Source organism: Jaculus jaculus, chromosome 4 (assembly GCF_020740685.1).
Source record: "Jaculus jaculus isolate mJacJac1 chromosome 4, mJacJac1.mat.Y.cur, whole genome shotgun sequence".
NCBI classification, from domain to species: domain Eukaryota; kingdom Metazoa; phylum Chordata; class Mammalia; order Rodentia; family Dipodidae; genus Jaculus; species Jaculus jaculus.
In genome coordinates, this window is record NC_059105.1 from 154874028 (window position 1) to 154887050 (window position 13023).

General features: G+C 39.1%; 1 protein-coding gene across 1 annotated transcript in view; it reads right to left on the reverse strand.

Annotated features, from left to right (window-relative positions):
• The window catches only part of Tomm70 (translocase of outer mitochondrial membrane 70), a 49928-nt gene that overhangs the window by 15035 nt on the left and 21870 nt on the right, over nt 1-13023 (reverse strand). Inside the window, exons 4-9 of the mRNA XM_004671710.3 lie at nt 12273-12382; nt 9879-10027; nt 6875-7082; nt 3115-3249; nt 2250-2357; nt 1141-1257 (exon numbers count right to left, since the gene is read on the reverse strand). Of these exons, the coding sequence (XP_004671767.2) occupies nt 1141-1257; nt 2250-2357; nt 3115-3249; nt 6875-7082; nt 9879-10027; nt 12273-12382 (827 nt within the window). The remainder of the gene's footprint in view (nt 1-1140; nt 1258-2249; nt 2358-3114; nt 3250-6874; nt 7083-9878; nt 10028-12272; nt 12383-13023) is intronic.

Consider the following 13023-nt stretch of genomic DNA (forward strand, 5'->3'; position numbering starts at 1 on the left):
CAACATGTCTGGAGTTCGTTTCAGTGGCTGGAAGCCCTGGCGTGCCGATTCTCTCTCTCTCTCTCGCCTTCTGTCTGTCACTCTCAAATAAATAAATAAATAAAAATAAACAAAAAATTGGACTGGAGAGCTGGCTTAGTGGTTAAGTGCTTGCCTGTGAAGCCTAAGGACTCTGGTCTGAGGCTTGATTCCCCAGGACCCGGGGGGGGGGGGGGGAATGGGGAATTGGGGAAGAGGATCAATAAAAAGAAACAGTGTTATAATGAAACCTATTTCTTTGTATGCCAATTAAAAACCAAACAAAACAATTTTAGAGAAACTAAAGTATAATCAAAATGAGGTGTTATGGGCTAGAGTTGGCTTAGTGGTTAAGGCTCTTGTCTGCTGTACCCAAGTAAAGCCAGATGCACAGGTGGCACATATGTCTGGAGGTTGCTTGCAGTGGCTGGAGGCCCTGGCATACTTATTCTCTCATCTACCTATTTCTCTCTTTCACTCTCTCTCCAATGAATAAATAAATATTAAAAAAATACTGGGCTGGAGAGATGGCTTAGCGTTTAAGTGCTTGCCTGTGAAGCCTAAGGACCCTGGTTCGAGGCTTGAGTCCCCAGGACCTACGTTAGCCAGATGCACAAGGGGGTGCATACATCTGGAGTTTGTCTGTAGTGGCCGGAGGCCCTGGGGCACCCATTCTCTCTCTCTCTGTTGCTTTCAAATAAATAAATAAAAACAAAACAAAAAAAATTAAAAAAAAAAATACTTAAATGAGCTGTTACAACCAACCTAGCAAAACACTTAACAGGGTACTGATAAAACAGAAAGACCCCACCTCATGTATGTTTTCCCCATAACTGCATAGAGTAAATTTTCCTGGGGTAATAACTTCATCAATCCAATCCAAATGCAAATATGAGAGATTTGCTTGCCTGGAGCTTCCTCACCTTATGACCTTAGGATCACAGTTTCCAAATTTTTAACTAAGCAGCCATTCTTGAGGTGATGAGGACCATGCTGTGGGCTTTGTGAATGAAACAAAGCCACCTGCTTCCACAGAAACTAAGATGAAGAAAGCACACTTCCATACCAGACAGGCACAGAAAACCAGGTTTTTGAAAAAAATGCTTGAAAATTCATATTTACCTGTGCATATAGTGCATAGCCTTCAGCACACCTTGGAAATTTCTTTATGACTTCTTCAAAACCTTTCATAGCTGCCTGGATTTGTGAAGAATTGTTTCCTGTATATGCCTGGCGATACTATTTAAAATATAGAAACATGCCTATCAAATGAAGAACTAAAAAACTTCTGGAATATTGACATGTTCTAAAAGATACATGAAAAAAATATATATATATATATCTTTTCCCCCCAGAATGTATACAATTTGCTGCATCCAGAAAGGTTCCAAGGAAATGGAATCAAGATTATGGCAATGAGGACTTCATGGCAACTATATAATTAATTTCAGGATAGTCAACACAGTAGAAAGCACAGTGACCCCTAAGAAGTGAACTTTGTATACAGCTGGCATCATTTTTATTTGCTTACTTTTTCTACATGCTCTGAATTGAACCCAAGCCTTAACACATGTGAGGCAGGCACAGTACCACTCACTGAGTTATGCCCCTAGCTACAGACTTTTGAATATCAAATTGTTATTTTTTTCATGTATAATGTAACTGTGTTTATGACACAACTTCTGTAATTTAAAAGGAAAAAATTCTTTTGAGGTGGGGGGTATTTCAAGGTAGGATCTCTCTCTGCCAGGATGATTGGAACTCACTCTGTAGTCCTGTCTGGCTTTGAGCACACAGCAATCCTCCTACCTCTGCCTCCCTAGTGCTGAGATTAAAAGTGTGAACCACCAGACTAGGCCAAGAAAATATATTTTAGGACTGACCACAGGGTAAACAGAAGCAATCAAGTGATTATAAGCTATTTTTTCCACTATACTTGTGGATCCTTTGCATTGGTCTATTGCAGAGAAGCAGGAGATATTCAGCTGGTTATAAACTCAAATGGGTGTGGTAGCATACATCTGTATCCCTGTACTTGGGAGGCTGAGGTCAATGAATTCAAGACCTGCCTGTGCAACTCAGGAGCTTCTTACTGATTTAACATATGCTTATTCACCCCCCCCCACATCATTCTTTGAGAACACATCATTTTATAAGCAACAAAACACACACTTTTGTCAACACTGGAAAATAAAAATGATGCTTATAAATACAAAGAAAACAGTACCTACCAATGCAAAACATTTCTGAGCTTGTGCCAGGGCAGACTCAGGTCTCAATCTAATACATTCATCAAAATCTGCTACTGCTTCTTCTACTAGATCAAGCAGTATTTTCAGCTAAGAAAAAACAACAGAAGCAAATACAATTTAACAAAGAAGTTAAAAAATGTCAACTTTTCAGTTACTGTAAGAATAGTTCAGATTTCCCTTCATATTGCATGCTTAGAAGCTATATTGTTAGGCAGATCAGAAACCCATATTCTTTCCATGTGACAATGTAATTAGAACTGTTTTCCTCATGTTACAAACTCCAAGAAATAAATTTATTTTGGTACTATTGAGTTCAGCCTAGAATTTCCTTATAGTAAAGAGCCCACAAAAATCATCCTGGCTGTGGCATTAACTCACAATGTTTGCTAAATTTATGTTTTATTGGAAATTGAAAAACTCTGAACCCGAAGCACCTGAAAACTAACTGATTTGGCGAGTCAATCATTTTTTGGGGAACGTTTTATTTTACTTATGAGCAGAGAGGAAAAGAGTAAGCATGGGTATGGCAGGGCTTCCTGCTACTGAAAGTGAACTCCAAACACATGTGTCACTTTGTGTATCTGGCTTTATGTGAATACTGTGGAAATCAAACCTCAGCTGTCAGGCAAGCAACATTAACAGCTGAACCATCTCTCCAACACCCAGGCATTTTTTTCCCTTTAGCAAATACCAAAATTATTAAGACAAACATTCAGGATGTAAATAAATAGCTGTTAATCCAAAGTGTAAACCAATCAGATGATACTTTGCTCACAGATATAAAAAATGATACAAAACTGGTTATCAAATAGCTCAATGAGAACTGTAGTAAGGTCAGACTTACCTGTCCTCGGTGGTGATAAACATCTGCGTTCTGAGGGTCGATGTCAGCGGCCATGTTAAAGTCCTGAGTAGACAGCAAAGGCTGCTGCTGCTGCATGTACATGCTGCCTCTTTTGATGAGGGCATTTGCTCGAAGCTGTAAACCAAAGGTGAGAGAATGTTGCTTATCACTTCTCTATCCAATTAATTTTCTCTTTACTGCAATGCACATACCTAACTTTATTTGTTTATTTATTTATTTATTTTGAGGTAAGATTGTCACTTTAGTCCAAGCTGACCTGGAATTCACTATTTTCAGGGTGGCCTCCTACCTCCGCCTCCCGAGTGTTGGGACTGAAGGTGTGTGACACCACCACGTCTGGCTACATTTACCCTTTTAAAGTGTATGTTCTCAAATTGTTAACAATTCACTAACCCGTACCACCTATTCCATAACGCTTACATTACATCAAAAGAAGCCCCTTAAACATGAGCAGTCACTTCTTCCCTCTAATGGCCAACTCCTGGAAACCACCAATCTCCTGTCCATTCCAATGTGTAATTTGAATTTTGTGTATGTTACATGCTTCTTTTGTTTGCCATCTCATTTAATGTTCTCAAAGTTCAACAATGTTATAGCATACATTAGTAGTTCTTTTTTTATTTTTTCAGGGTAGGATCTCACTCTAGCTTAGACTGACCTGGAATTCACTACGTAGTCTCAGGGTCGCCTCAAATTCACAGTAATCCTCCTACCTCTGCCTCCTGAGTGCTGGGATTAAAGGCATGTGCCACCACACCTGGCTAGTACTTCTTTTTATGACAATTAATATTTGAGTGTACAGGTATACCACATTTTATTTATCTGCTCATCACACGATGGACATTTGGGTTGCTACATTTTGACTATTAAGAATTCTGCTGTGCTGGGCATGGTGGCGCACGCCTTTAATACCAGCACTCGGGAGGCAGAGGTAGGAGGATTGCCATGAGTTCAAGGCCACCCTGAGATGACAGAGTAAATTCCAGGTCAGCCTGGACCAGAGTGAGACCCTACCTCGAAAAAAAAAAAAAAAAAGAATACTGCTACGGAAGGTATCATAGTGCTGGAAAGAAGTGACTGGAGTACTGAGTAACATCTTGATCACACCTTCCAAGGCTCAGGGTCTAATGCGGAAGAGGTGGCGGAAAGAATTAAGATCCAAAGGAAGGGTAGGACTCCTTACAACGTGCTCCCTCCAGAAATAAAATGGCCTGGATATCCATGACCTCATAGTGCCTGACACTACCTACACAAGACCATCATAAGAGGAGGAAAAGATCATGACATCAAAAAGAGACTGATTGAGATAGGGAGGGGATATGACGGAGAATAGAATTTCAAAGGAGAAAGGGGGGGAAAGGGACGGTATCACCATGGTATATTTTTTATAACCATGGAAAATGTTAGTAAAAATTGAGAAAAAAAAAAAGGGGGGCTGGAGAGATGGCTTAGCGGTTAAGCACTTGCCTGTGAAGCCTAAGTTTGAGGCTCGACTCCCCAGGACCCACGTTAGCCAGATGCACAAGGGGGTGCACCCGTCTGCAGTTCGTTTGCAGTGGCCGGAGGCCCTGGCGCGCCCATTCTCTCTCCCTCTCTCCTCTATCTGCCTCTTTCTCGCTCTGTCTGACGCTCTCAAATAAATAAATAAAAATAAAAACAACAAAAAAAATTTTTTAAAAATTGAGGAAAAAAAGAATACTGCTATGAACATTCATGTATATATGTCCTCAATTCTCTTGGCTTTATACCTAGGAGTAGAACCACTAGCTTACATGGTAACCATGGTTTCAATTTTTTGAGGGACTGCCAAACTAATTTCCAGTCTATTCTACCAGTGAAAGAGGTTCTAATTTCCCTGTGTCTTTACCAGTACTTTGTTATTACTCATGTTTTTGATTTATAGCCTTACTGTTTGTAATTTAAGTGTCTTTTTAAAAAATATTTTCATTTATTTATTTGCAGGGAGAGAGAATGAATGACTGTGAATGGTGTGCTAGGTCCTTTCACCACTGCACATTACACATGAACGACTTTGTAAATCTGGCTTCACATGGGTACTGGGGAATTGAATCCAGGCCATCAGGCTTTGCAAGCAAATACCTTTAACCTCTGAGCCATTTCTTCAGCCCCTGTGTTTTCTAAAAACATTTATTTATTTATTTGACACACACACATAAAGAAAGAGAAAGGGAGAGAATGAGCAGACCAGGGCCTTTAGCTGCTGCAAAAGAACTCTAGTCACATGCACCACCTTGTGCATCTGGCTTATGTGGGTCCTGGGGAACTGAACCTGGATTCTTTAGCTTTGCAGACAACCACCTTAACCAGTAAGACATCTCTCCAGCCACACCCCCATTATTTTTTTAAAAATTAAAGCCATTTGTAGGAGCTGGAAGACATGGCTCAGCAGTTTAAGGCATGTGTTGCAAAGCCTGATGGCGTGGGTTCAGTTCCCCAGTATCCACAGAAAGCCAGATGCACAGAGTGGCACATGCACCTAGAGTTCATTTTCAGTGACAGGAGGCCCTAGCACATCCATATTCTTTCTGTGTGCCTCTTTCTCTCTCTCTCTCAAATAAATAAATAAAAATAATTTAAAAAATAAAGCCACTGCAGTAGATACAGAGCAACATTGAAGTTTGGTTTGATTTACATTTTTAAGATTTATTTGCACATATGAGTGTGTGTACGGATGAACCAGGATAAGAAGCCAACACAAATGAACACCAGATGCTTGTGCCACTTTTTGAGCTTGGCTAGCATGGGTGGCTTGGGAATGTAATCTGGGCTGACAGGCTTTGCAAGCAAGTACCTTTAACTGCTGAGCTATCTTTGTGACCCCTCTAATTTATTTATTTTTTTAATGGATAATGATGCCGAGAATATTTTCATATTACTACTGGCCAGGTGTGGTGGTGCATGCCTTTAATCCCAGCACTTGGGAGGCAGAGGTAGGAGGATTGGTGTGAGTTCAAGACCATCCTGAGATTACATAGTCAATTCCAGGTCAGTACATATTCCCAACAATGTGAAAGCTTTTGTATATTTTAAAATACAGATGTCTTTGTACTGTTGAGTTCTAAGAATTCTATATTCTGGAATATCAGATAAGAGAATTATCAATATTTTTTCCCATTCTGTGGAAGGCTTTTCTTTTGATGCTGTCATTTCTGCACAAAAACTATTATAATTTGTTGTTTAGACAGCCTTATTTTTTAGCCCTGGCTACGAACTCCTGGCAGTCCTCCTGCTTCAGCCTTCCAAGTGCTGGGGTTACAAGCATAAGCCACCATTCCTGGCTCAAAAGCTTTTCATGATTTTTTTTTTTTTTTTTTTTTTTGATGTGTGAGATTTTTACATTTAGGTCTCCAATTCATTTTGTGGGTTTTTTTTTTTTTTCTCTTTTTTTTTTGTGGTAGGGTTTCACTCTAGCTCAGGCTGACCTGAAATTCACTATGTAGTCTCAGGCATTTTGTGTTAATTATATACATGGCATTTAGTAGCTATTATTGCTTGCTATTAAAACAAAGTCCTGGTCATAAAAGTAGGTCTCTTCTTCCAACATGAAACAAAAGAATGGTCTCCAAAATCTACACAAAATTGCTTAACAACAGAGCAAAATAGTTATGGCAGTCAGGAAATTAACTGAGGAAATTAAAGATTATTTTATAAGGGTACCTTAAGTATCATTTACTTCTCTTAAATTTTTTTTCACATGCACACACATTTCAAAATGTACCTTCACATTAGCTTCCTTCAAGCTGATGACCTTATCTAAGTCGGGCTTGGCTGCATTGGCATTGCCAATAAGCAGGTAGAAGGTGGCTCGTAGTAATAAGGCTTCTGCCAGGTATTTGCCTTGAGCATCTATTTCTTTTGAGCATTCACTTATGATTTTATCATAGTTTTCTTCTTCCATATACTGTTTGGCTTTTAAGTATCCAGAACTGAAGGTGAAAGCAAACGGGAAGTTATTTGCTAGGAAAGGACCAAATGAGAAGACTGGCTACATTTGTGTCATACCAAATTGTCATTTCTCCTTAATCAGTTAACCAACCACTTGGGACTGGTGGAGCTAGATAGAGACTTAACTGATTAGGATTTCTGAACCACAGTGGATTTTATTAATGCCTTCAAGAAACATTTTTCAAAAGAAGTAGCAGGGTTGACTGGCAGAACTATGAGGTTAACACTCTGGCTTGGATATTTAGATGTGTGAAAAGATGAGCTACTGAGAGGCAAAGTTATCAGCAACATGTGTGAAGATCTTGTCTTACTCACCTTCTGGCACATCAACAGCACTCAACAGTTGCTTAGAGGCTAACAGAACAGCAAGAGAAAGAGTAAGTTTACTGTCCTAGAAGCCAAGGCAAGAGGTGTGGTCAGACCTATCCTTTGTTCAGACCATGTTTTGTGGAAGATGGCTGAAGTTGGGAGCAATACAAGTAGGAACAAACTGAAGTGTTCTCAAACAGATTTGTTGTTTCACCTTAAAGAACAAATCTAAAATCAGTAAAAGGACATATCAGCTAAGCAAATTTAAAGGTAAACTCTTCTATGAAGTCACACTTTAAAAATTACTTTTCTTAGCTGGGCATGGTGGCTCACATGTATAATCTCAGCACTTGGGAGGCTAAGATAGGAGGACTGTTCTGAGTTTTGAGGCCAGCCTGAGTTACAGAGTGAATTCCAGGTCATCCTAGGCTATAATGAGACCTTATCTAAACTACAAAACAAAAGAAAAGGGAGTTTTACTGAAAATAAATTTTTGATGGTCTTCCAGTTATGATATTTGGGAGTTCAATATGGTGTAAAAATGACACATTGCAAGTAGAAGACATACTTTGGAAAGATGGGTCATGATACTGTCCAATATTTCTGAACATGGGCAGTGAGCCACAGATCCCAGCCACCCACAGGTTCAAGAAGGTAAGTAACTAATACTCTATGGTCTACCATGTTGCTAAGTTTAAATGTTCAGGAGGTTAGGTACAGCAAAAGCATTTTTGAATTATGGTATTTTCAACTTATGATGCATTTATCGAAATATATCATCATAGGGCTGAAGAGATATTTAGTGGTTAAGGAGCTTGCCTACAAAGCCAAAAGTCTCATTCAATTCCCCAGTAGCCATATAAGCCAGATGCACAAGGTGACGTATGCATCTGGAGTTCTTTTGCAGTGGCTGGAGGCCTTGGGGTGCCCATTCTTTCTCTCTCTCTTTCTGCCTTTTTCTCTCTTTTAAATAAATAAATATTTTTAAAAAATCAGGCTAGAGAGATGGCTTAGCAGTTAAAGCACTTGACTACAAAGCCAAAGGACCCAGGTTCGATTCCTCAGGAATCATATAAGCCAGATGGTATATGTGTCTGGAATTTGTCAGCAGTGGCTGTACGCCCTAGAGTACCCATTCATTCTCTCTCTCTATCCCTTTCACTCTCAAATAAATAAAAATGAAATGTTCTAAAAAATACATATCAACATAAGCTAAGTAGCATCTGTATAAGACAATGTAAACTAAAATACAATTTCTCATTTTCTTTGTTAAAAAGTGACTCAAAAGAAAATGTTATATCAATTAAAATTTAACTCTGCATTAATCTTTCCTATACTTCCATTTTATTATTCCCCCTTTTTTATGTTGTTGTTCAGCTTACCAGCTAAGAAAAATAAAAATCAGATTGGAAGTAAATAGTTTCTACTTATTGCAAACACAAGTAGGTGTTTATACAGCTGTAAGTATTTTTAGCCTAGGTAAAATAGGAAGCTAGAGCTCAGAGTGAAGCGCAGTTAAAGAGCCCGGCCGGGAGCCGTCTCGGTCTGTGTGCTGTGCTGACGAGAGCAAGTGACATCCCACCATCTCCCCAGACAGCTGGACAGTAATATTAATTTGCTATTGTTTTTAATGGGACAAGAGCTATTTTGTAACCAGAAGAAAAATTATTTGCATTATTGTTACTAAAGCTATATGATATCTTAAACATTCGTTTATATAGTTTTTAAACTATAATTTGCTGAAAAATTATGTATCAAGTAATATTTACACAGCTTGGTATAATTATGCAAAATAGCTTCCTTAAAACTCAGTTATTCTTTATTAAAAGAAAATATTTCCCTTTCTTCTATTCATAAAAAATGCCCTATTGACATTAATATTTGTACCTTCTCTTAAAGAACAGAATTAGCTGTAAGTGCAAAACACAAAAACTAATAGGTATGAATGGATAAGCAGGCAAGATAGTGTGTCTATATCACTGGGTCTCAGCTATAAAAGCACCCTGTGCTTTGGTTTTAGTTTTCTACAGGTTCAAGCACAAGTTATTAATAATATCACTTTTCTAAGCAAGCAGGAAAAAAAAATCTTGAAAATTACAGTCTCTCTAAGCATTCAACAGTTTATTTATCAAAAACTTCCACAGACTAAAACATTTAGCTGGTAAGCTTCATACAATAATTGACGCTAGTGCCTCCTAACTGACTCAGGGGACTCCTTGAGAATCTCAGAGGGCCGTAAAAACAGCTAGACTTTTGGCAGTAAAAGTGCCAGCCAAAAAAGGCGTAGCAAATACCTGCTAGGAAAAAAAAATAGTATTTTAATAATAATATTAAATGAATTTTAATTATATGTCTTTATCTGTGGATAGATATTTTTTCTTTTTGTGAGATGATGATGAATCCACTTGGGGAAAACAAACAAAACAACCACAAAGCCATTCAGCAGACAGCATGTTTGGCATACTTACTTTTCTTTTACTTCCAAAGCTTCCCCCTCCTTGTCTTTATCTTCATCAGACTTCTCTCCTTTAAGCATGGGCTGAGAAATTATATCATCGGTGAAAGAACTGAAGTAAGATTTAATGAACTGTGGTGATGGCATCAGAGGTTCACGATTCTGAAATTCAATCATTTTAGGTTTACCATGAGAAAACACCCATCAAAGACACAGGTACACTACAGAATATCAAGAATGACCTGTGAAAACCTGATTTTCATTTCAGGTTACTAAACGATATTAAGTTCTAAGTCACAAGACCAAACCATGGCCACCTAACATGATACTTCACAAAATGACTTTCACCCAGCACTGGGGAGGCAAAGGTAGGAGGATCACCACTGAGTTCAAGGCCACTCTGACACTAGAGTGAGTTCCAGATCAGCCTGGGCTAGAGTGAGACCCTACCTGGGGGGAGAGCGGGGAGGGAGGGAGGGAGGGTGTGTGTGTGTGTGTGTGTCCCGTGTCCCTTACAGCAAAGAAATCTGTTTTAACTGTTTAACTGCTTACATCCAGAGAAGGGAAATACAGAGATTATTAACTTATTTTTGCTTTTCTGGGACAGGGTCTCACTCTACCAAGTAGGCTTGCCTCAAACTTGTGATCCTTTTTTTAAGAATTTATTTATTTTTCTCAATTTTTATTACCATTTTCCATGATTATAAACAATATCCCATGGTGATACCCTCCCTCCCACCACTTTCCCTTTGAAACTCCATTCTCTATTATATCCCCTCCCCCTCTCAATAAGTCTCTTTTTTTTGATGTTATGATCTTTTCCTCCTCTTATGATGGTCTTGTGTAGGTAGTGCCAGGCACTATGAGGTCATGGATATCCAGGGCATTTTGTGTCTGAGGGAGCATGTTGTATGGAGTCCTGCCCTTCCTCTGGCTCTTACATTCTTTCCGCCACCTCTTCTGCATTAGACCCTGAGCCTTGGAAGGTGTGATACAGATACTGCAGTACTGAGCACTGCGGTCATTTCTTTCCATCACCATGATTCCTTCTGAGTCGTCCCAAGGTCACTGTTCAATGGCTAATCTTAATCAGTATATCTGAACAGCATGGCATACACATATAATCTCAGCACTTACGAGGCACAAGCAAAAGGATCACACTTAGAAGGTATCATAGTGCTGGAAAGGAATGACTGGAGTACTGAGTAACATCTCGATCACACCTTCCAAGGCTCAGGGTCTAATGCAGAAGAGGTGGCGGAAAGAATGTAAGAGCCAGAGGAAGGGCAGGACTCCTTACAACATGCTCCCTCCAGACACAAAATGGCCTGGATATCCATGGCCTCACAGTGTCTGATACTACCTGCATAAGATCATCATAAGAGGAGGAAAAGATCAAGACATCAAAAGTAAGAGAGAGACTGATTGAGATGGGACGGGGTATAATGGAGAGTGGAGTTTCAAAGGGGCAAGTGGTGGGAGAGAGGGTATCACCACGGGGTATTTTTTATAATCATGGAAGTTGTTAATAAAAAAGTTAAAAAATTTAAAAAAACAAAAGATTAGCCATTGAATACTAAGAAAAAAAGCAAGGCATTAGCAAAGAAAAATCCTTGGTATTCCTGAAATACAGGAGTGAATTCTCACTGATTTTCAGTGGGGCTTAGGGCACTTTCACAGCACTGTTACTCCTCCATATAACACTTCACTCTATTAGGCCCCTCTAAACTAAAAAGGGAAGGGAAAATAGCCCTCTCCCTTTTTAAATTGAAACAGAGTTTCATTCAGTAGCCCAGGCTAGCCTTGAACTTGTGAGATACTCGTGACTCAGCCTCTCAAATGCTGGGATTACAGGTATAAGCCACCATGCCTGGCATAGGGACCATATCTTTGCACATATTCCTCCAGCACAGACCTTTGCTTAACAGCTGTTGAATTCACCTGTTACAGCTAAAAATGAATGCTCATTTACACAGCATACCTTTAAAAAGCAATGCTACAGGAGTTGGTAAATACTGTTCTATAAAAAGGCCAGACAGTGAAAAGTTTAGGTGCTGGAGCCCATGGGCTCTATGTGCTATGGCAACACTATTCTCTGTTGTTGCAGCTCAAATGCTGAGAACAACAACATGCTTTTGAGTATCACTTATAAAAACAGAAAGCAGATTGGATTTGGCCCATGGGGTGACAACCCTATACACAAACGAATTATGATATTCTCCAAGTACAGTATTAGACACAGCTTACATTCTTACTGGAAAAAAGATATAAGTTCAAGATAATAGGAAGAAATATATCTCAGTTCTAGTTTCAGCTGTTACCATAACCACTATGCCTGCATTCAAGGAATACAAGGTAGAAATTACCCTGTACAATGTTAGTCTATTACTGAACTCAGATAACTTACCTTGTATTTTTCTTTGGCTTTTTCTTTCCCAAGAAGTTTAAGAACTTTATCAGCTAACAGCATGCTTTGCTGATTTTGAAACCCTTCTAATATACAAACAGCAGTAACATCTGGAAAAGTAAAATTATGAAATGATTGCAAAGATGACCAGTAGCATTTAATGGGTACAATTTGATGACAGAAAGCCAAACTAAATTAATGCATCATAGGGCTGTATGTTTCAAGTAACTGTCAATACTTTATATAGTTTATGACCAAACTCAAAACTCACAGTCATTCTTCATTTCTCTGTGGTTCACTTTCCTCACCCATGAAATCAAAGGGCTTATATTGCTCAACTACTCTGTTCTGATCTTCTGTGGATGGCACGGAAAACAAGTAATCCAGAAATATTCTTTTTCTAACCAGTAACCATAAGGCAAAGTAACAAAGTATGACTCTCTCATGCCCCTCTCCCTTTTCAAGATGTTGTCTCAGCTGGCATCAAACTTCTAGGCTCAATTAATTTTTCTGCCTCAGCTTCCCAAATTGCCGGAATTATAGAGCTTGCTACTACAGTTAGAAAACAAGTTTTTTTAAGGGCCTCAGAGTTATTTTTTGTTATTCTCACCATGGAGCTCTCAAATAAACCTGCTTCAAAATACCATTTTGGCCAGGTGTGGTGGTGCACACCTTTAATCCTAGCACTTGGGAGGCAGAGGTAGGAGGATTGCCATGAATTCGAAGTTCGAGGCCACCCTGAGTCTCCATA